Genomic DNA, 19,677 nt, shown 5'->3' on the forward strand with positions numbered 1-19,677 from the left:
TTTGTGTGCAACAACTTGTGGAACACATTTTCTCCGAGTGGTTTTAATTTGTCCTATATTACTCTGATTCACTTTGCCACAGTCTGCACAATTTTTATTAGTACATTATTTTGTCACGTCATTTTTTTGTTACTTTTTTACGTTATTTGACTTATTATTTTGTTACTTTTTTTTACGTTATTTGCCGTATTATTTTGTTACGTTATTATTTTATTATTTTTTTCGAAATTCTCATTTTTTATTCCCTTTTTTGTTAATGGGAAATATTTTGGCTATTCTGTGTTGATCCCCTTTTTTTTTTTTTTTTTTTTTTTTTTTTTAATATATGAGTGTGTATATGTTCATTTCACAGAATGTCACGTTGTTTTATAGAATTTATTATTATTCCTACTGTCATTATTATCACTACGGCCATTATTATTATTAAAAAAGAATAAGAAAAGAAAAGGGGTGAGAGTCACGAACTTGGATTAACAATTTGTGTATACATAGAATAGCTTATGCATGTTTGACATATTCCCTACATTTAAACATTTGTATGACCCAATTTGCACATTTGTGTGACCCAATTTGCACATTTGTGTGACCCAATTTGCACATTTGTGTGACCCAATTTGCACATTTGTGTGACCCAATTTGCACATTTGTGTGACCCAATTTGCACATTTGTCTGATCCAATTTGCACATTTGTGCAAAAAACAAGTTAACTCTTAATTAAAAAATTAGATAAATGGCATAGTAGTACGGTATGTGTATCTATTGTATCCATATGTCGACCAAATGTGCAAACTACTAGCACATATACAGACGAGTATAATAAAAAATATAAGCAATTCCCCGTGGGGTGCATGGGTGAGTGATGTACTGATATAAAAGTACATCAATATGAATATGCAAAATAAGGAGTTACTCAATTGTTATGATCATTGGGAGAAAATTACGTTGAATTTAGGTAATCGAACTAATGGTTAGTCCTGAATGCCATTTATTTTATTGTGTCGTACAGAATGTGAAAGTGGTATGGAATGCGTTTGATAATGTCTGAAGCTATAAGTCCTCTATGATAATTTTTAAATTCTTCTTTGCATACATACTTTAGGAAAAAACTTCCACAAAAGGAGGATAGAATATCTAGACATTCATTTTGTTCGTTCACATTTTCCATATGGAGCATCTCCTTAAGTGTCAGAGAAAAAATATTTTTCTTTTTCATACCCCATGTGAGAAAAACTGCTAGTACTCCTGTCTGTAAACACGTGGGGGAAGAGAAAAAAAAAAAAAAAAAAACAAATGGGTTTGGTGGAAAATGCACCAAGGGGTGTGCTTGTTAGCAGCTACAAACAGATTAGAAGCTGAAGACAGATTAGAAGCTGAAGGCATATTAGCAGTTATGGAAAAAGTTTGCAGATACAAACACAGACGTGCAGGAGGTGAAGGGTCTTACGAGAATATCTCCGAGGCCACCTGGCCTCTTTAAGCAAGGGGGATGAATAAAGGAAACAAAAAAAAAATGTTTGGAAATAAAAATATCATAAAATCCTTTAATCAATATTTTTGGACCATTAAATATTCGCATCATGTTATGTGCATGTATAATAATTTGATCTGACGTCAATTGATCAAACTGCACATTTTCATTTGGGGTGAAATATGAAATCATTTTTCTATACTCATTATGATTTGGTGTGAATATACAATGTTCATAATTCTTGATTTGACAAAATATATCTTCATTTGTTAAGACAAATTGAATTATATCAGCATCAAGAATTAAGAATATATTTTTTTTTATGAAATTTTTTATAATATATATGAGACAAGCTTTCGTTACACAGTCATCAATAGTCCCCAAACCTGGTCCAATAACACAGCAATCAATTCTGTTCATTAAATATTCAATACAATTTCCTAATTCTCCATCTTGTATATTATTTATTTTGGATTTTCTGTTGTGTAAATATGGGTATACAATTAACTCTGGGCTGTAGCACTTTATAGGAATTGCGCTTCCTTCTGAAGTGATAACGAAACACAAATCAGCTCCTAATCTCAAAGTACTCATGGCTGATAAGAAGGGTGCACCACTGTATATTTCACTCCCTCCAACAATGCATATTTTTCCCATGCTTCCTTTATGGTCCTTCTCAGAGAGTTCAGGCACTACATACCATTGTAGTTCATACAATGTTTTGTCTTATGGGGGTGGGGTGAAGGAAAAACACAAAAAGGGGAATATATATATATATATATATATATATATATATATATATATGTATATGCACATATGCAGAGTGACGCGGTGAGGGATGTAGAACGGGTAAAAACCATCAAAATGTGCAAAATTTTAACACGTGTTATGTTCCATATCATGAAGATATAGAAACGGTGTTCACAAAATGAACACATATATAATCAATGGTCATGATTTAATGGTCAAATGAAATTTTTTATTGCCTCATCATAAGAACTTGGTGGTGTTATGAATTTGATAATGAATAAAATGAATGGCCCATTGTGCGATCGTTCACTTTTTTTTTTTTTTTTTTTATTATTTCTTTTGCTTATTTTACATTGTTACTTAACAGTTTCCTATTCAAGTGCATATGGTCTAGCTTTAAGTTTTCGCTAACAGAATATTCCTCCATTGTTTAGGATTTTTTCCAAAGTTAACTTAGTGATATGTACATATATATTTTATGGAAATATAGGTATGGGGGGGAAGAATTTTAGGAAGATTTTTTTTTTTTTCTGCAAAAATAGGAGAGCTTAACCATGCATCATTGCGTAGGTAGAAATATAACAATTATGTGTGTCCCTTTCAAAATAAAAAAAAAAATAAAGTTAAACAAAATGAAAGAAGTAATAAAATTTAGCACGTTTTAAGTGTTCGGACAAGAATAATGAAGGGGTGAGAGAACATTCTTATTTATATGTAGTCCAATTTTTCTTTGAAGAAATCCAATTTGCTTGCAGATGGAGCAAGAAGAGGCAACTTTTCATTGTTTATGTGTTTTCTCTACTTGGACTCAGATGTAAAAATGTGCAAATGAATATGTTACTTTACAGTTGTCGTGGCAAAACATGATGTGCGCAAAAAAATAAAAAAATAAACTGTTTGTTTATAGACGTTTTTTTTTGTGATAACATGCAAAAATATAAGTGAGATCCATACAAACCGGTAAATATTTTTTGCTGGTGTATGTAAAAAAAAAAAATTATTTCTTTCTTTTGCTTTGAAAAATTCTTTTTTCCTGTTTTTACTCCAATTCAGTTTAAACCGCTGGGGAAATTAATCAAAAGGAGAAATAGGATTGGCGGAAGTGGGAGGGGAGTGTATTATATAGTCTTTTTTTTTTTTTTTTTTTTTTTTTTTTTTTTTTTTTTTTGTCTTTTGGATATATGTTGATCATATTATTTGCCTGTACGCATATGTGTGTATATTTAAATAGAAGCTTATTTATTGGTTTGTTTATTTACTTTGGATAAGGTGAAAATAGGAGGAGTGTAGTAATATTTGTTCATGTGTTACAATTTCTTACAAAGGCATATGAAAAATTCACGTTACATTTTTCTCCTATTTTGTGTTGTACAATTTATCACACATTATATTCATGTGAAAAAAAGTACAATTTTTTTTTTTTTTTTTTTTTGTAACACCCTTTTTTTGAGAAGTATATATATACACCTTTATTATACCTTTTTACAAAACACATTATTAATTCTTCTCTTGGTCTGAACCAAAGCCATGTAAATTCGGATTGAGTATTTTTGTGTTCTCAATTTTTTTTAAGAAATTTTAAGGCGGTTTTAAATGTGCGTTTTAAGGCAGTTTTAAATGTGCGTGTGGTTAAAGTGAAGAGTAAAGAAAAAGAAAATATAATCAGAAAAAATAGGTTATATATTAGGTTGCAGAGGTGGAGGCACACATATATAAGCTATAAGTGAGTGCCCATTTTATTTTATTCTTAATTCGGTTTTATTTTATACTTATACTGGGCTTTATTTTATTATATTTTCTTTTTCTTCTCTCTCCATTTTAATTTAACAACGAGTATTTATAACCGCCCCTTTAACACTATTTTTCTCCACTCTGTAGTGCTTTTATTTTTTCCTTTCTTTTTTTTTTTTTTTTTCTTTTTCTGCTTTCACCATTTTTGCACCCAAAATTGCTACATTAAAAAAAAAAAAAAAAAATACTGTTTGTTACGACTATTTTGTAAAGGTGCATCTGAAAAGGGTGGAAAAAATGGTGAAAGCAGAAAAAAGAAAAAAAATTATACAATTCAATGCAATGCAATGCAAAGGGGAGAGGAGGAAAATATGCATAAAGAAAAGGCACCCATGTAAAAAATAGAAAATAAAAAAGCATAAGCTTATTAATGCAATGTATTTTTTTATTCACCTTTTTTGCAGGCTTGAAATATGTAAAACAATACATTATATGCATATATATATACATATATGTATACGTGCAGCATTAATTAATTTTTTTTTTTAAATAAAAAATAGTTGCTTTTACATTTTGAAACATTTTATATTATATTGCTTTTATTTGTTTTTTCTTTTTTTTATTTTCTCGCTGAAAAGAACTCTATTTTAAAAAGAAAAAAAAGCCTTCATATTTATATGCAATATATGCAATACATACAATATATGCAATACATACAATATATGCAATACATACAATATATGCAATACATACAATATATACAATATATACATAACATATACACAACATATAAATATTTACATTCACCACGACAAGATGTTTAATGACCAGAAAGTTTTAGTTGACATTTACATCCCAAGAAAATGTTCTGCCACATCGAGGCTTATCCCGGCTAAGGAACATGGTGCTGTTCAAATTAATGTTGGAATGGTAAGAAGAAGAAAAGGAGTGCTGCTGAAAGAAGAAGGCCAGAAGAGTGATAAAAAAAAAAAAAAAAAAAAAAAAAAAAAAGTAGGAATAGATATAGAAATAGGAATAGAAATGGGAAAAGGTTCATCGTTTAGGCTAGTAACAGTATCATGCAATATGCACTGCATTTATCCATACATGATTGTATATTATCACACAAAAAATATTTTCTAGACCGTGTGATTTGGGCATATTTCATTAAAATACGATTTGAGTCAATTTAGTGAACATTCAACTGTGAGGAACAAATTGATTTTTCCCATTAAGGGAGGAAAGTATAATAAAATAATCTGATATATTGAGGAGGAAAAGGGGAGGATTCCAAAAAAAAAAAAAAAAAAGAAGCATACGTCATCAGCGCAACAATAATTCTTTTGACTGTGCTACGTGGATTATAATTCGAATGAGCTAGTTTATTTTTACATATGCATATACGCGCATATGTATATATATATATATATTACTATACAGATGTTACATACATTTATGATTCCGTACAAATTCTACAGGTTAATAAGAATGGAGTATTCACTGGAGAAACTGAAACCTTTGCCATTGCTGGTCACGTCAGACAGAAGGGAGAATCAGATGCTTGTTTGAATCGACTCCTCCATGAAAAGAAAATGTTATCCTTCTCGAACTAACCCAAAAAGAAAAAAAGAAGAAAGATTAGAAGTTGGCCAGACTTACTTCCCTCTCCCGCCCCCACTCCTGTGGGCTTCAAATATGTATATTCACTCGTGACACAGTAATCCATTTTTTTCTACGAAAATCGTGGTTACTGATAAGCGGTTATTTACTGCGTGGTTATCATTACTTTTTGATATATTTTACTTTTTGCTTTTTTTTTTTTTTTTTTTTTTTTTTTTTTTACGACTAGTGACGTATCAATGTGCATTTACAGTGCTTGTAAAATGAAAAATTAAAAAAAAAGAAACGCAAAGAAAAGAAAAGAACGCCGAGAAAAATTAAAGAGTGAGGCAAGAAAAGTCATGTATAAAAGGATACTATAAAAAATTACTAATTTTAAATTTTGTAAATTTTTTTTGAAAAAATGGGTGGGTGAGGAGAAAGTTATTCCATCTGTGTTGCAGTGGCAGTGCTGGACATGTTAGGCCTATGCACAACAAGAAAAAAAAAAAAAAAAAAAAATTAAAGAAAAAAACAAACTTCTATGGAGTTCATAGAAATCCTCATATAATAATTACTGATACGTAACTCAATCAGAACCCAATGTGTTGCAACCACTGTTTTATCTTGACCGTATGTAATCCCTTCACTTCAATATATCCAATGTGTTCTCGAACTGGTGCTTCACATATATTTCGTAGGTGTTCTTTGAATGCCTTAAGGGAAGACGAGTGGTGTGTGAATTTACATATTACACATTTGAAAACGAACATATATATAAAAATATGTACGTATGCAAATGTGCATATAGTGTGCATGTTCACACATTTTTCTATTTGTGTAGATTTTAAGAGCTGTATTATATGTGATTGGTGTAAGCAGTCAAGATACATACAAGTGAAAAACATATATTTTTTCCATTTGCACGTGCAAAAAGTAGATAACCTTTATGTCTCCATATATATGTCTTACAACGGTTGTGACAATTGTTCCATGTCTTCTTATCTTTGGGTAGACTGGTAAGTTCCCTGATGTTGTTCTGCTTACCTGTGATAAATGAAGGAAATTATTCTCATTTATAATTTCTTGCTTGTATGATGTGACAAAACGGCGAAAAAAATGGCGAAAAAAACGGCGAAAAAAACGGCGAAAAAAACGGCGAAAAAAACGGCGAAAAAAACCTTGTGGAACATACTTTAAAGGGAAAATTAAAGGATGTTTCATTTTTTTTTTTAAATTTTGATTGAAGAACACCTCTTTTTGTTACCGAAAAAAGAAAACAACTAACGAAATTTATCTTTCTTTTAATATCTCTGCTTTTACAAAATAAAAGACTATTCATTGTGTGTACTAAATTAAGCATATGAAGGATTAATTATGCAGTATTCTTAAATTATACGTCGTAGGAGGGTGGAAAAAGTGGGGATAGAGAAGAGGAGTAAATGCACTGAAACGGATGTACTTCTAAAAAAATGGTTCCTTTTACAGATATTTCTTTAGATATCATTTCTACATCATTTCTACATCATTTCTATATCATTTCTATATAATTTTTATTCCTTTGCACAAGTTGCTTAACATAATCATTCGAAATGTAGTGCAAAACTGGGTATGTTTTTTTCCTATTCTATTCGAAGGAGAAGAGGAATAGGAAACCAATTGAAAAAAATATTTTTCGTTTTGGAATAATATATAGTTTGTTTGTTTAGTGACGCTACAGTGGAAACAAAAAAAAAAAACAGCATGACAGGGAGGGGCGTGTAAAAAAAAAAAAAAAAAAAAAAAAAAAAAAATTTCTAATTTAGCCAAGTGCAAAATTTACCTTATGTTTTTATATATACACATATAAAAAAGAGTTTTCAACTTTATCATGCCCCCGCCCCATATGCCCTTATATCGTTAGCACACATTGCCAGGAATAATCGGTTAACTGGCTGCCTGTCCCCTTTTCATCCTTCTCCTCCTCCATTGGTTTTGTCAGCCATTTCATTTCAAAGATGAAACAGCCCTTTGACTCATGTTCATTAAATTAACAATATTGTTCAAGTCATTTTTTAACTTGGAATATTCATTGCGTAGATTTTTTATTTCTTCACTGTTTCCATTGTGCATTTCTTGCATTTGGTTTATCTGTCAGATGAGAGAGAAGGAGAACGGCAAAGATGAGGTACGAGTATTGGTTATACTACTCTACATGCTGTTTAAGGTGGTCATAAGAGTAGTGTTTGCTCTCTATGAACTGCTTGCAATTTTTGTGGCTCCACTTATCTCATAGGAGTACCAGAAAGCCATGTTTTTTTATAATGGACAAGGGACACCATTCCTTTTTTTTTTTTTCCTCATTCATCTTGAGGAATTGATTTGCGTTGCCACTTTGCTTTTTTTTTTTTTTACTATTTTGGCTGGTTTGGCTATTTTCGTTATTTTGGCTATTTTGGCTATTTTGGCTGGTTTGGCTGGTTTGCCGCCCATTTTTACCACTTTCAGCGTTTTTATCATTTTGACTATTTTTACAATTTTCATTGAACGAGATGGTGGCTCCTATTTTACTACCGCTAACAGTTGCACACTTTGCTTTTGCCACGTCACTACCACCAGCTGCTGCATTCAAATGTACCCGATTATTCTTATGCACATTCTGATTTTCACCATGATTAACTTTCAGTTGTGTAAATGATGGAGATGGTGTTGAGTCCTTAAAATATACGATACTGTTGTTTTTTACCCTTTTATCCTTATCTGCTTTTTTTGAATTAATAGAATCAGAATAATTGGCTAAACAGTAGTTATTCCTGGAAGGATTAAGTTCTCTTCTTCCTTTTTTTTCCAAATCCTTTTCGATTGTTTTGTTTTCTTTATTTTTAATGAGGCAAAATATTTCTCCTTGATTTTCCAAAGTGTTGTTAAATTTGCAAACGACAGGATCATTTTTGATTATCTGTTCATTGTCATCTTTTTTTATCTTATTTTTTAATATACTTTTTTTTTTTATTTCTATAGAATTCTTTTTGAATTTGAATTTTGTTTTATAGTAAGAGTCACTAGATTCATCAGACAAAGCTGCTTGTGCTCCTCCTCCTCCCGCCATATCAACCACCTCGTCCGCTTCACCCTTCTCCTCATTCTTCTTCTCCACCATTTTCTCCTCTCCTGATTCGTTCATTTTGTTTATATGACATATAGTTTTGACATTGGCATGGATTTGAATAGCAATTATTCTTTAGTCATTGTTAGTTTCCTACCTTGACATGTGATAAGAATTGGATTGCTCAGTCCAAAAATCCTCATCCATGAAGATCTGGGATTGCCTATACTGTCTTTAGTAATAAAAGCAATTCCTTACCCCCTTACGTTTTGGAAATTATAACACTTTTAAATTTTTCGTGTTTTCTTTTCCTAGTTAGAAAAAATCCATTGTGGTAGACTCCTCTTTTACTTCATTTAGTTTGCTCTTTTTTCTTTCGTTCATTCTTTGATTTGATTTTATTTGTTTTAATTTTTTTTCAAGTGAGCTAAGTGCAGCAATCTTTTTCTTCACTTCAAAAAAGAAAAAAAAAAAAAAAAAAAAAAAAAAAAAAAAAAAAAAAAAAAAAAAAAAAAAAAAAAGACAAAAATGTATGTGCCATATGAAACCGATATAACATAATTTGCCATACGAGAGAGCAAAAAATGAGAAGAAAAAAAAAAAAAAAGGGAAAAAAAATTGAGCCGTCTATTTCCATAAAAATGAATACAAAATAAGGAACAATTGATAGGAGATATACATGTACCAAAATGGTGGAAGTGTAAAAGGATGATTATTCAGAAAGTTTTCCTCCGACTACTACACTCTACATTTTTCCTCTTCTATTTCTCTAATTTTCCCCTTCTATTTCTCTAATTTTTCCCCTTCTATTTCTCTAATTTTCCCCCTTCTATTTCTCTAATTTTCCCCCTTCTATTTCTCTAATTTTTCCCCTTCTATTTCTCTAATTTTTCCCCTTCTATTTCTCTAATTTTTCCCCTTCTATTCACCTTTTTTTTTTTTTTTTTTTTTTTCACTAATTTACATCTATGAAATACATTCTTTTATTAAAGTTTATTTGTTCTTAAAAGTTATTTCAATATGCACATGCAAAAATGTATGTATAGATAAAGTAACTTATCAGGGGTGGGTAAAAAAAAAAAAAAAAAAAAAAAAAAAAAAAAAAAAAAAAAAAAAAAAAAAAAAAAAAAAAGGGTAAATAAAAAAAAAAAATAAAAATTATTTCCTTTCAACATAGCAAAATGTTGCAGTGTATAAATATATATATATATATATATATATACATATACATGTTTATTATACAACCTTCACATGCGCACATAGAATGTTTTTTTCTTTTCTTTTATTTTCCCATGGATTATATTATCCCCTCCTTTGCACATTACACGTATGTACATATATATATATATATATATATATAAATATTTGCATATATAAATTTCTAGCATATCCTTGTTCCTATTTTCCTGCTGATCAGGCATATGTTAACAACTATGAGCGTGGTCCAAAAATTACCTAGATCTTTGTCTCATTTTTCTTCTTTTTTTTTGCAAACGTCTTGTTCTCTTTTTCTTCCACTATGGTGAATTATCGTCAGTATTGTAGGTAAAAGGAGAGAGAAAAAAAAAAAAAAAAAAAAAAAAAAAAATTATGCTAATGAGATAAATACCAAACTAGAGTGACGTAGACAGGGCGACGTAAAAATGTCCATAAAGACATTCATAACAAATATGTACGCATAGGAGAAAAATATAGAATAAATTTCATTCGTGCTGTTGTTCCATTTTATTGTGCAAAAAAAAAAAAAAAAAATTATGTTGCAAGAATGCAGTAAAAATGTTTCATCTTGTGAATGTAATAATATAAGGAAATGTGAAATACTATTCTTTTTCACACCCCTTCCTCCCCCCCTTCATTTTTAAAAAAGTATTTAACAAAAATATATTATTTTGATATCACACATAGGAATTCGCAAGATTTGGATTTTACACTTTTGTGTATGCAAAAAGTGTAATCATCATATGAACATGAATTTCTAATTGACATATATAAAATAATATACTGTATGGAAGCATACGTTAAAAAACATTTCTTCCATAAAATAACTTTTTCTCTCTTTATCTTTTGATAATATTTTCCCTCTTCTCTACACCTCCCCTTCGAGGGTATAATACTACAATAGCATTTATTTGAATTTGATATTTTTTCATTCTTACCTTCCAACGCATCTTAGCCCTTGACTTCTTATAACGACTAGCTCCATGTGCCATGGTAATTTTCGAATTTCGTTTTTCAAAGTTTTAAATATTAAAAAAATGAAATAAAAGTGAAAAAAATGTGAAAAAAACGTGAAAAAAACGTGAAAAAAACGTGAAAAGAAATTTCCTAAATTTTTGGTTTGACTTCTTTTTGCTGCCCCTTTTAAGAAATTGTGAGAACAAGGTAACTTTCCCTTAAACCAGTTTTTTGAAAATTATTTTTTTTGGTTTGAATTGTGGAATTATTTTCAAATTGTTATTTTTTATGTAGCAAGGGAAAAAAAAAAAAAAAAAAAAATAAATAAATAATTTTTGCTTTATTTTTTTTTTTTCTTTTTTCAAGTGACATGTACATATTTATGTATACAAAATAGTATTCGAAACCTTTTTTATTTTTTTTTATTTTTTTGTGCGCTCAAAATTTATTCTTCACATGTTTATACATACTCTCTTCCTTCCTTCTCTCTGTTATATTTTGGTAGAAGAGAAGAAACCTAGAGGTAAAAAAAAAAAAAAAAAAGGAAAAAAAAAAAAAAAGCACCGAAAAGAAAAGATATGAAGAAAGGTAGCCAATAAAATGGTACATTATATATATGTTATGCATATATGTGTCATATGTATGCCTATATATTTTGCATACATATGATATGATGTTTTCACTGGGGTGGTGATAGATATTTTTTTCTTCAACCACAGTATAGCATAATATATTGCATGCCATGTGTATGTTTATGTAACATTTATTCATATATGGATGTATATGTATATACATATGTATTTAAGTTGTACTCTAGTTAGATTAAGCAAAACTTCATAACACAGTTATATATACTTGGCTCCTCTTTCGCTCATTCGGTTCCTTTCATACAATTGCATTTGCAATGTCGTATTTTTTTTTTTTTTTATTTCATCATGTCATCGTTGCTGTGTATGCTTATGTGATATCATTTATGCAGAAGTGTATGCACAACACCATGAAGGGGTGGAGGTGAGTATTTTGAGATACCATTTTGAGGTATTGCTTTGGGATTGTATTCGATTGGTGCATGCACATGGAAAGTCGACACTCCCACCATCTTGATATTCTTCGTGCTTTGCATTTTTTGCTTGATTCATTTTTTTTTTTTTTTTTCTTTGCAAAAGTGGCAAAGTTCGTTAAGAAGAAACACATAGAGAGCAAGGGTATACCAAAATAAGTGCAAACTTTTGTATATATATATATAAAAAAAAAGCAATGGAACTAGGGGTTCGTTCATGTATCAGCCTTTAAGTATCGTGTGTTACATATACATGTACATATTGTATAATACATATCTGGTTTTGTAGAAAGGAAATAAAGAGGCCACGTTATTTTGTTACTTGGTTTTTCTATTAGTGAAGAAGCGGAAGGAGTGCAGGAAGCAACAAAGTAAAAAAAGAAAAAAAAAAAAAAAAAAAAAAAAAATATATATATATATATATATATATATAACGCGTAGCGAATATGGGATAACACTTGAAGTTTCTTTAAAATGGCGCTGCCAAAAATAGGAAAAAAAATTCCTGAACCAATAACATACATGGAAATAAAAAAGAAACAATTTTGCTCATGGGGATGTGTGGGGATATATAAAATGGTTTTTGTACCTTTATTAAGGTCAAGAAACGGGAATAAACTGAACAGAACTTTCATATCTTTAATATGTTTGATTTGTTTAATTGTTTAATGTGTTTGATTTGTTTAATTGTTTAATGTGTTTGATTTGTTTAATTGTTTAATGTGTTTGATTTGTTTAATTGTTTAATGTGTTTGATTTGTTTAATTGTTTAATGTGTTTGATTTGTTTAATGTGTTTGATTTTTTTTTTTTTTTTGTTACTTCCCAAACTCTTGTGACTCCTCTGTGCTTGTACTGAGAAATCAGAATATACCATAGGGAAAGAAAAAAAAAAAAAAATAACGAAAGTGTGGTAATAACAATGAGTTTAATTAACAGCAAACGTGTGACAAATGAAACTGCTCTTAGTCTCCTGTTGATCTTGTTTCATTGTGGTTAAAAAAAAAAAAAAAAAGAATTGCATAATGTAGAAAAATATAAATATATGTTTTAATATAAAGCACTCATAGAATGGAAAACAACTTGTGTATGTAAAATATTGGTGGAGATACCCGTTTCAACGAAATCTTTTTCGTCCATCTCTTTGTATGTGTAAAAAAAAAAAAAAAAAAAAAAGAAAAGAAAAAAAAGTCCAAGTGGGTTGGATTGATTATATATCTAGACTCTAAAAACAGTCTCAAAAAATTGGGAATATTTTTACTCGATGTTATATTTATGTAACATTTGTCTGTATAGACAAATATAGAGATCTAGCAGAACTGGAATTACTCATAAGGGAGAAAGTGCATTTATTATCACATTCTGAGTCGTTACCTTTTTAGGAATTACATAAAAAGAACTCTGAGCGTTTATCTTTTAAGACATTTCACGCTCATCCTTATCATATGTTCATCGGAGATTCATAGAATGATGTTACTTTATCTTTTTCTCAACAAGAAATGTTTTTCGCCCTACCACATTCCCAAGAGTTAGAAACGGGAGGGGGAGGGAAAAAAAAATACACATATACATATATATGTATATATATACATATGTTTATGTATATATAACATCGCACATGGTTTGCACGTCTTACCTTCCGCGCTATGCAATGATTTAACTTCATTGGGAAAGTGAAGAAGTGTGCAAATAAAGGAATGATAAATGTTTTTTGGAACTTTTCGTAAAAAAAAAAAAAAAAAAAAAAAATTGAAGAGAAGAGAAGGGAAGGAAAAAGAAAGTTAGACAAAATGTGCGCATGTATGTAAACTGGTGACAAATGTTTTCTGTTTTTTTTTTTTTTTTTTTTTTTTTCAAAATGACGTAACCTTAATAAATAACACACGCAACACATTGAATGTGCAAAGAAACCCGAACTCTTCATTTTCTCTCTTATTCCATCCAAAAAAATAAAAAAAAAAAATTAAGCAGAATGTATAGTCAAAATTTACCCTGTCTTGCTATCATTAGTGATGTATTGTAACATTGAGATTGAGAAAATTAAAAATAGAATCACTTTTTTTTTTTTTTTTTTTTTTTTTTTTTTTCCTCGAAACGGAATTCTTTTACCCATTTTGAAGTTTTAGTTGAATTTTGCTTAAAGGCGTTGCAACTAAAAATTGATGGATAGCTCACTGGGTGGTACTTCCATTTTACATCAAGCGAATGTGTGTGATGCAAAAGTATGTTACACTGTATTATATCTCATTAGATTATTATTATTATAATTTTTTTTTTTTTTTTTTTTATTTGACACGGCCTACTTTGTTAAAAACTGCAAAAACTGCAAAACAAAATTTTAAATTGCGGAAGGTGCACCGCTCTAAGGCCATCCACTAGTCGTGACATACACCACCTGTGATGACTCTAAAAGGTTCTGAATTTTTAAAGATGTAAAAATTGAATTATATCTACGTGTTACATGTGCAGGCACATTTGGTTTGATATAAAGGTGTATACATTCGTGTAATATAGAAGTTTTGCTACTTCTGCAAACAAATCATACTTTGATTATTTAATGTAATATGTTTATTTTCCTGTCTATGTATGCACGTGGGATATGAATATTTTTGTTTACTTGTCTTGATGTATCCCGTTTCTTCTTTTCTTCCCATATAATATGAATTGTTTGTGCTATATTTTTACTGCTCCTCCATTTGGTTATTCATAAATGAAGACTCTAGTGGAAGGAGAAAGAGAAGAAGAAGGAAAAAAAAAAAAAAAAAAAAAAAAAAAAAAGAGAGAAGGAAATATGAGTTCTTCCCCAAGTGGAGACATAAGGAGAGAAGAAAAACTTGGGTCATTGAAAAAGTTAAAAAAAGTACTACTGGATTTAAATGTACTGATAAACGTGTCTAAAATTAAGATTTACAAAAATGAAGATTTCGATCTGGAATTGATAAATAATGTAAATGATCGATTTGTTGAAAAAACATACAATTTATTATATGACGAAGGAAAAAATAGAATTCCAAAAGATGAACTAACTGATTTTATATTTCTCCTAATGAATGAAAGAAAAGAAAAAAATATGTTTGAAAGAATGGAAAAAAGAATGGATGATAAAAATGGTTCTCTAATTGGAGGAGAAACATTTGCCAAATGCCCAATCAAAAATGAAGTCACGAATTTGATAAAAAAAATAAATAAATTTCATTTTTATTTTGAAGAATTTATCTTAAAAGATAAGTTACTTATGGATTCTATTGGTCAAGATTCTGAACAAATTCTTTTCACAAGTGCATCTAACAGTGATGCTAGTGCTCGATCCCATTCCCAGGTGGCTCGACAACCCTTTGGTGACAACCCTTTCGAAAAAGGGGGATTCCTATTTTCTTCCATAAAAAGTGGAGAGGAATGGAAATCAGAAAAATCAGGGAAATCAGAAAAATCAGAAAAATCAGAAAAATCAGAAAAATCAGAAAAATCAGAAAAATCAGAAAAATCAGAAAAATCAGAAAAATCAGAAAAATCAGAAAAATCAGAAAAATCAGAAAAACCAGAAAAATCAGTTAAATCAGGAAATAAAATAGATAATCATGATGAAACAGACGAAGGAGACGAAGCAGGGAAGGAAAATGGTGAAAAGAGCACTCGGCGTTGCCTCGAGAAAAGGCTTAGAAAGAAACAGAGAGAAAAAGCCAAGCAAGATATCCGCAATTTATTGTGTAGCGGATTATTCAGTGATATGGAGATGGACATACAGGACTTGACAGAAATAGATCAATTTGTCAAAGCTGGGAGAGAAGAGTCTCATATGTCGAAAAGATCGGGACGCAGGAAAAATACAAAGTCATCTAACAGATTAGAAAAAAAAAAAATGGATTCTCTTTCCTATATTGACAAAAATAACGAAAAAGGAATAGATGAAATCAAAACTGATCATAGAAATTATGCACACGGGATGCATAACTATCAGGAGAGTAGTAACTTTGCAGATAACTCAAATGGGGATAAAATGAAAAAAAAATATATCAATTTGGATAAAGTGAAAAATATGCATTACCCTGAGGGTAATAGTGAGAATAACAGATTTTCATTTCTAAGCACACACAAAGGAAGACAAAATGGTATGATTTGTGATAGCGATGATAGTAGGAGTACACATGATGATGTCAAGAGTAACCAGTTTAACAGTGCACAATACTGCCCTTATAAAAATCCTCAATTGGAGGATAACGACAGGGAGGTTGCACTTTGTTCCACACTAATGGGACGAGAAAGACACGTGATTAATAGTAGAATAAAAAATAATGATGGTACTCATGGTGGTTCTAATAAAAGAGATAACAGTGACAATGTTAATTATAGCAGCATCTTCTGCAGCAGTGATGGTGGTGATAATTACAATAGAGGTAATAGTGATGGAAATAACAAGTTCACCTGTTTAAACAGTAAAAAGGTATTCACATGTGAACGTAAGAAACAGACATGGAAGGAAAGTAAAAACAAAAGGGTTGAAAAGGAAGATGTGGAGAATTACCTGGGAGATGCATACAATAATTGTGTTTATCCAAATGAAGAGAATTCTATGTTTCAGTTAAGTTATGAAAAGGCATTTTCCTATGACTATATCCCATCATCGGATGGTAATTTAGACCACACATTGTTAGATGCAAGAAATTATGAAAAAATCGAATATTCCAAGACATGCGATCCTACCAAAGGATTTGGATACTTGCCAATTTTAACCACTGGTAGTAATGAGGATCCAATCACTGTGCCCATAGTTCCTAATAAATATTATTTAGAAAAAAAAATTTTGAACAAGTTACGTAATAAAAATTTTTTTCCAGGGAAAAATCATCAAGAGTTCTTTTGCAATAATAATGAAAAAAGACAGACATCTGAGCTAAGTAAGATAAGCAGAGAAGATATTCATTATCATGTGTCGAATGATTCTTTGAATAAGATAAAAGCTAGTTTTGGAAATGATTGCATTACTGAATATGAAAGGAATTTTCTTCAAAATAAAGACATTACGAATGCCTTCTCTAGAGGTAATGATGTGGAAGTAAACAAAGTAAGTGACAATTTTTACACAGATGGTGGACTTAGAGAAGAAGAGAGAACAAGCATATTCCTCACTAATGAAAGGAATACGAGACAAGGATTACCACTAGGATTAGAAGTAGAAGAAGGCGCAGAAATGGAAAAAATTGGATGTATCCCAAATGTAACAAGTGATAAAGGGAAGGAAAAAAAGGGAACAAAATTTTGTGAACCTATGTACAAACAAATGGGTGATAGTTCAAAGATGAATTTTTATGGAAGTCAAGTAACTCCAAGTGAATCTGGAAAGTACGAGAGTGTGGATCATTTAGATTATGAGTTCCAGGTAAACAACCAAAATGTGTTTCCCAAAGATGATAAAGAGACTGAGAAAGATGTAAAAGATTTGGGAGAATTGGGTAGAGGCAATAGGATATATACATGCGATGTAATTAATTTAGTGGATCAAACAAATGACTACATGGGAAACAGTAGGGAGGTTAGGAATGGGTGGGAATTTATCCACAAAAAAGATCCAGTTATATCACATCTGGAAGGGGAAGAAGGAGGAGGAGGAGAGAGGAGAGCTGTGAACAAAAGTATGAATGTGAAACACGAACGGGGTGGGGAAAAATACGAGAAAAAAAATGACCAGCAGAGAGACCAGAATTATATGTCGAATAGTGATTGTAGGCGTGGCACAGGTGAGAGGTTAAGAGAGAGGTGTATTTCTACACATAGCGATGCTTGTTCATCCTTTGGACATTGTAAAGGATACACTATTAATAATAGTCAAAGGAATATGTACACTAAATATATCTCTGGTGAGATGAGACCTTATGAAAGTAGCTATGATTACTCAGATGAATTTGCTGAAAATCATGAAAGAGACGAAAGGGATGATAAAATGGTCATTTCGAGAGGAGAAAAAGGAAATTCTTTTTTAACAGAAGATACATTGAAAGAAAGAAATTATAGGAACATGAATCAGAATGAAGTAAATAAAAAGACGAAGGAAAATCAAGGCAACATTTTTATAACCCATTGGGGGGGAAATAAAAAAGACACATTACAAAAATTTAACAAAAACTTTCTTGAAAAAAAAAAAAAAAAAAACACCAAAGAGGAAGAGGAGGAGGAAGAGAAAGAGGAAGAAAAAGAGGAAAAAAAAAAAGAAAAAAAAAAAGAAAAAAAAAAAAAGAAAAAAAAAAAAGGAAAAAAAAAAANGAAACATCAATGTTGCAGGACCTCAAACAACCAAAAATCAAAAATGAAAAGAAGTTTAAAACAATATCAGCATAAAATAATATATAAAAAAAGAAAAAATAAATTATGTGTATACATTAATCCAAAACGCATTGCGGCCCTTTTGTTCACTTTTCCTTTTTTTTTTTTTTTTTNGATTCAGTTAAAAAGAAATTCTTTTTTAACAGAAGATACATTGAAAGAAAGAAATTATAGGAACATGAATCAGAATGAAGTAAATAAAAAGACGAAGGAAAATCAAGGCAACATTTTTATAACCCATTGGGGGGGAAATAAAAAAGACACATTACAAAAATTTAACAAAAACTTTCTTGAAAAAAAAAAAAAAAAAAACACCAAAGAGGAAGAGGAGGAGGAAGAGAAAGAGGAAGAAAAAGAGGAAGAAAAAGAGGAAGAAAAAGAGGAAGAAAAAGAGGAAGAAAAATTAAATTATCCCAGCAGTAACCTGTATGACCAAACGGTGGTTAAAAATACAGAAAAGGATTATAATTTTTATAAAGACATTTCCTGTGATATAGAAAGAGACAGTAAAGGACAGCATAATGGATACTCGGGTGTACTCTCACCTGTTGTGAAAAGTGGAAACTGTGAAAGGAGCTTCAATCAAAAAGATTTTTTACATTTGAAAAAAAAAAGAGAAGGAGATTCAAGACTAAACAAATGGTTAAATAAAATAAATGCCAGAGAAAATGAAAAAAAAAAAAAAATTCAAGAAAAAAAAAATGAATCCATGCAAAAAGAATTAGTAAATTGCACCTTCCACCCTAGGGTGAGTACTAGTCAAAGAAGTAAAATTAAAAATTTAATCAGAGAAGAAAAAAAAAATAAAATAATAATAACAGAAACTGATATGTACACAGATAAATGTAACAAATTAGGATCAAATTGTAATAAAAATGATTTGTATGATGAATCAAGTGTTATTCCCTTGGGGAAAGGAAAGTTCCATGTGGATATTGGGAGAAGAACATGTAGTGGATCCAGTACACAGATACATACAGATTGGAGAAACTTTAGCTATGTTAAGACAGATAAATCAATCATCGATAGAGATGTGAACAACACACTTGTGAATGAACATGGCTTAGAATGGACAGAGGAAAAGTTCTATGTAATGAGTCCTCGCAGTGATGTTGTGACAGAAAATGATTTTCATAGCATGGGTACTTACAATTATAAACGAAATATTTATGGGGAAGAAAACAGTAGTGATAGTCCTAGTTATAAGGAAAAAAACAATAATGATAGTCGTAGGTATAAGGGAAAAAACAGAGATGAAGAAGAGTACAGAGAGACACGAACAAAATATAAGAATAGGAATGAGTTACTGTATTGGAAAGCCATGAATCAGAAAAAGGTACTGCAAAAGAAGAAAGAAGCATTTGAAGAAGAGAAGGAAAATAAATTAAAAAGAGAATGCAAATTTTATCCAACAATAAAAGATAATGTCAAGATATATATGTCTGATCTCCCACGTGGGTACAACAAGACAGTGGGAAGAATTAAAAAGGG

The 19,677-nt window shown here is 30.2% G+C and overlaps 5 protein-coding genes across 5 annotated transcripts, besides 1 other annotated feature; 1 reads left to right on the forward strand and 4 right to left on the reverse strand.

The window, feature by feature from the left end:
• Positions 1 to 986: 986 nt before the first annotated feature.
• Positions 987 to 2,646, reverse strand: PGO_094010 (carbohydrate kinase; the record flags this gene model as incomplete). The annotated part of the gene is made up of 3 exons (XM_028687989.1): positions 987 to 1,247; positions 1,446 to 2,194; positions 2,580 to 2,646. The coding sequence occupies 3 exons, from the start codon at positions 2,644 to 2,646 to the stop codon at positions 987 to 989; spliced, it is 1,077 nt and encodes a 358-aa protein (XP_028543790.1).
• Positions 2,647 to 4,766: 2,120 nt separating this feature from the next.
• PGO_094020 (40S ribosomal protein S21) lies at positions 4,767 to 5,563 on the forward strand (the record flags this gene model as incomplete). Its single annotated transcript, XM_028687990.1, has 2 exons — positions 4,767 to 4,880; positions 5,429 to 5,563. 2 exons carry the CDS (start codon positions 4,767 to 4,769, stop codon positions 5,561 to 5,563), a joined length of 249 nt encoding a protein of 82 aa, XP_028543791.1.
• Positions 5,564 to 6,142: 579 nt separating this feature from the next.
• On the reverse strand, positions 6,143 to 6,891 carry PGO_094030 (mitochondrial large subunit ribosomal protein; the record flags this gene model as incomplete). The annotated part of the gene is made up of 3 exons (XM_028687991.1): positions 6,143 to 6,265; positions 6,495 to 6,596; positions 6,745 to 6,891. The coding sequence occupies 3 exons, from the start codon at positions 6,889 to 6,891 to the stop codon at positions 6,143 to 6,145; spliced, it is 372 nt and encodes a 123-aa protein (XP_028543792.1).
• Positions 6,892 to 7,535: 644 nt separating this feature from the next.
• PGO_094040 (hypothetical protein, conserved) lies at positions 7,536 to 8,712 on the reverse strand (the record flags this gene model as incomplete). Its single annotated transcript, XM_028687992.1, has 2 exons — positions 7,536 to 7,679; positions 7,831 to 8,712. The coding sequence occupies 2 exons, from the start codon at positions 8,710 to 8,712 to the stop codon at positions 7,536 to 7,538; spliced, it is 1,026 nt and encodes a 341-aa protein (XP_028543793.1).
• A 1,373-nt stretch (positions 8,713 to 10,085) lies between these two features.
• Positions 10,086 to 10,844, reverse strand: PGO_094050 (60S ribosomal protein L41; the record flags this gene model as incomplete). The annotated part of the gene is made up of 2 exons (XM_028687993.1): positions 10,086 to 10,151; positions 10,791 to 10,844. 2 exons carry the CDS (start codon positions 10,842 to 10,844, stop codon positions 10,086 to 10,088), a joined length of 120 nt encoding a protein of 39 aa, XP_028543794.1.
• A 3,815-nt stretch (positions 10,845 to 14,659) lies between these two features.
• Positions 14,660 to 19,677: part of a sequence feature (contain untaranslatable codon;~hypothetical protein, conserved) that runs on past the window's edge.

Source organism: Plasmodium gonderi (assembly GCF_002157705.1).
Source record: "Plasmodium gonderi DNA, contig: Chr09, whole genome shotgun sequence".
Lineage (NCBI taxonomy): Eukaryota > Apicomplexa > Aconoidasida > Haemosporida > Plasmodiidae > Plasmodium > Plasmodium gonderi.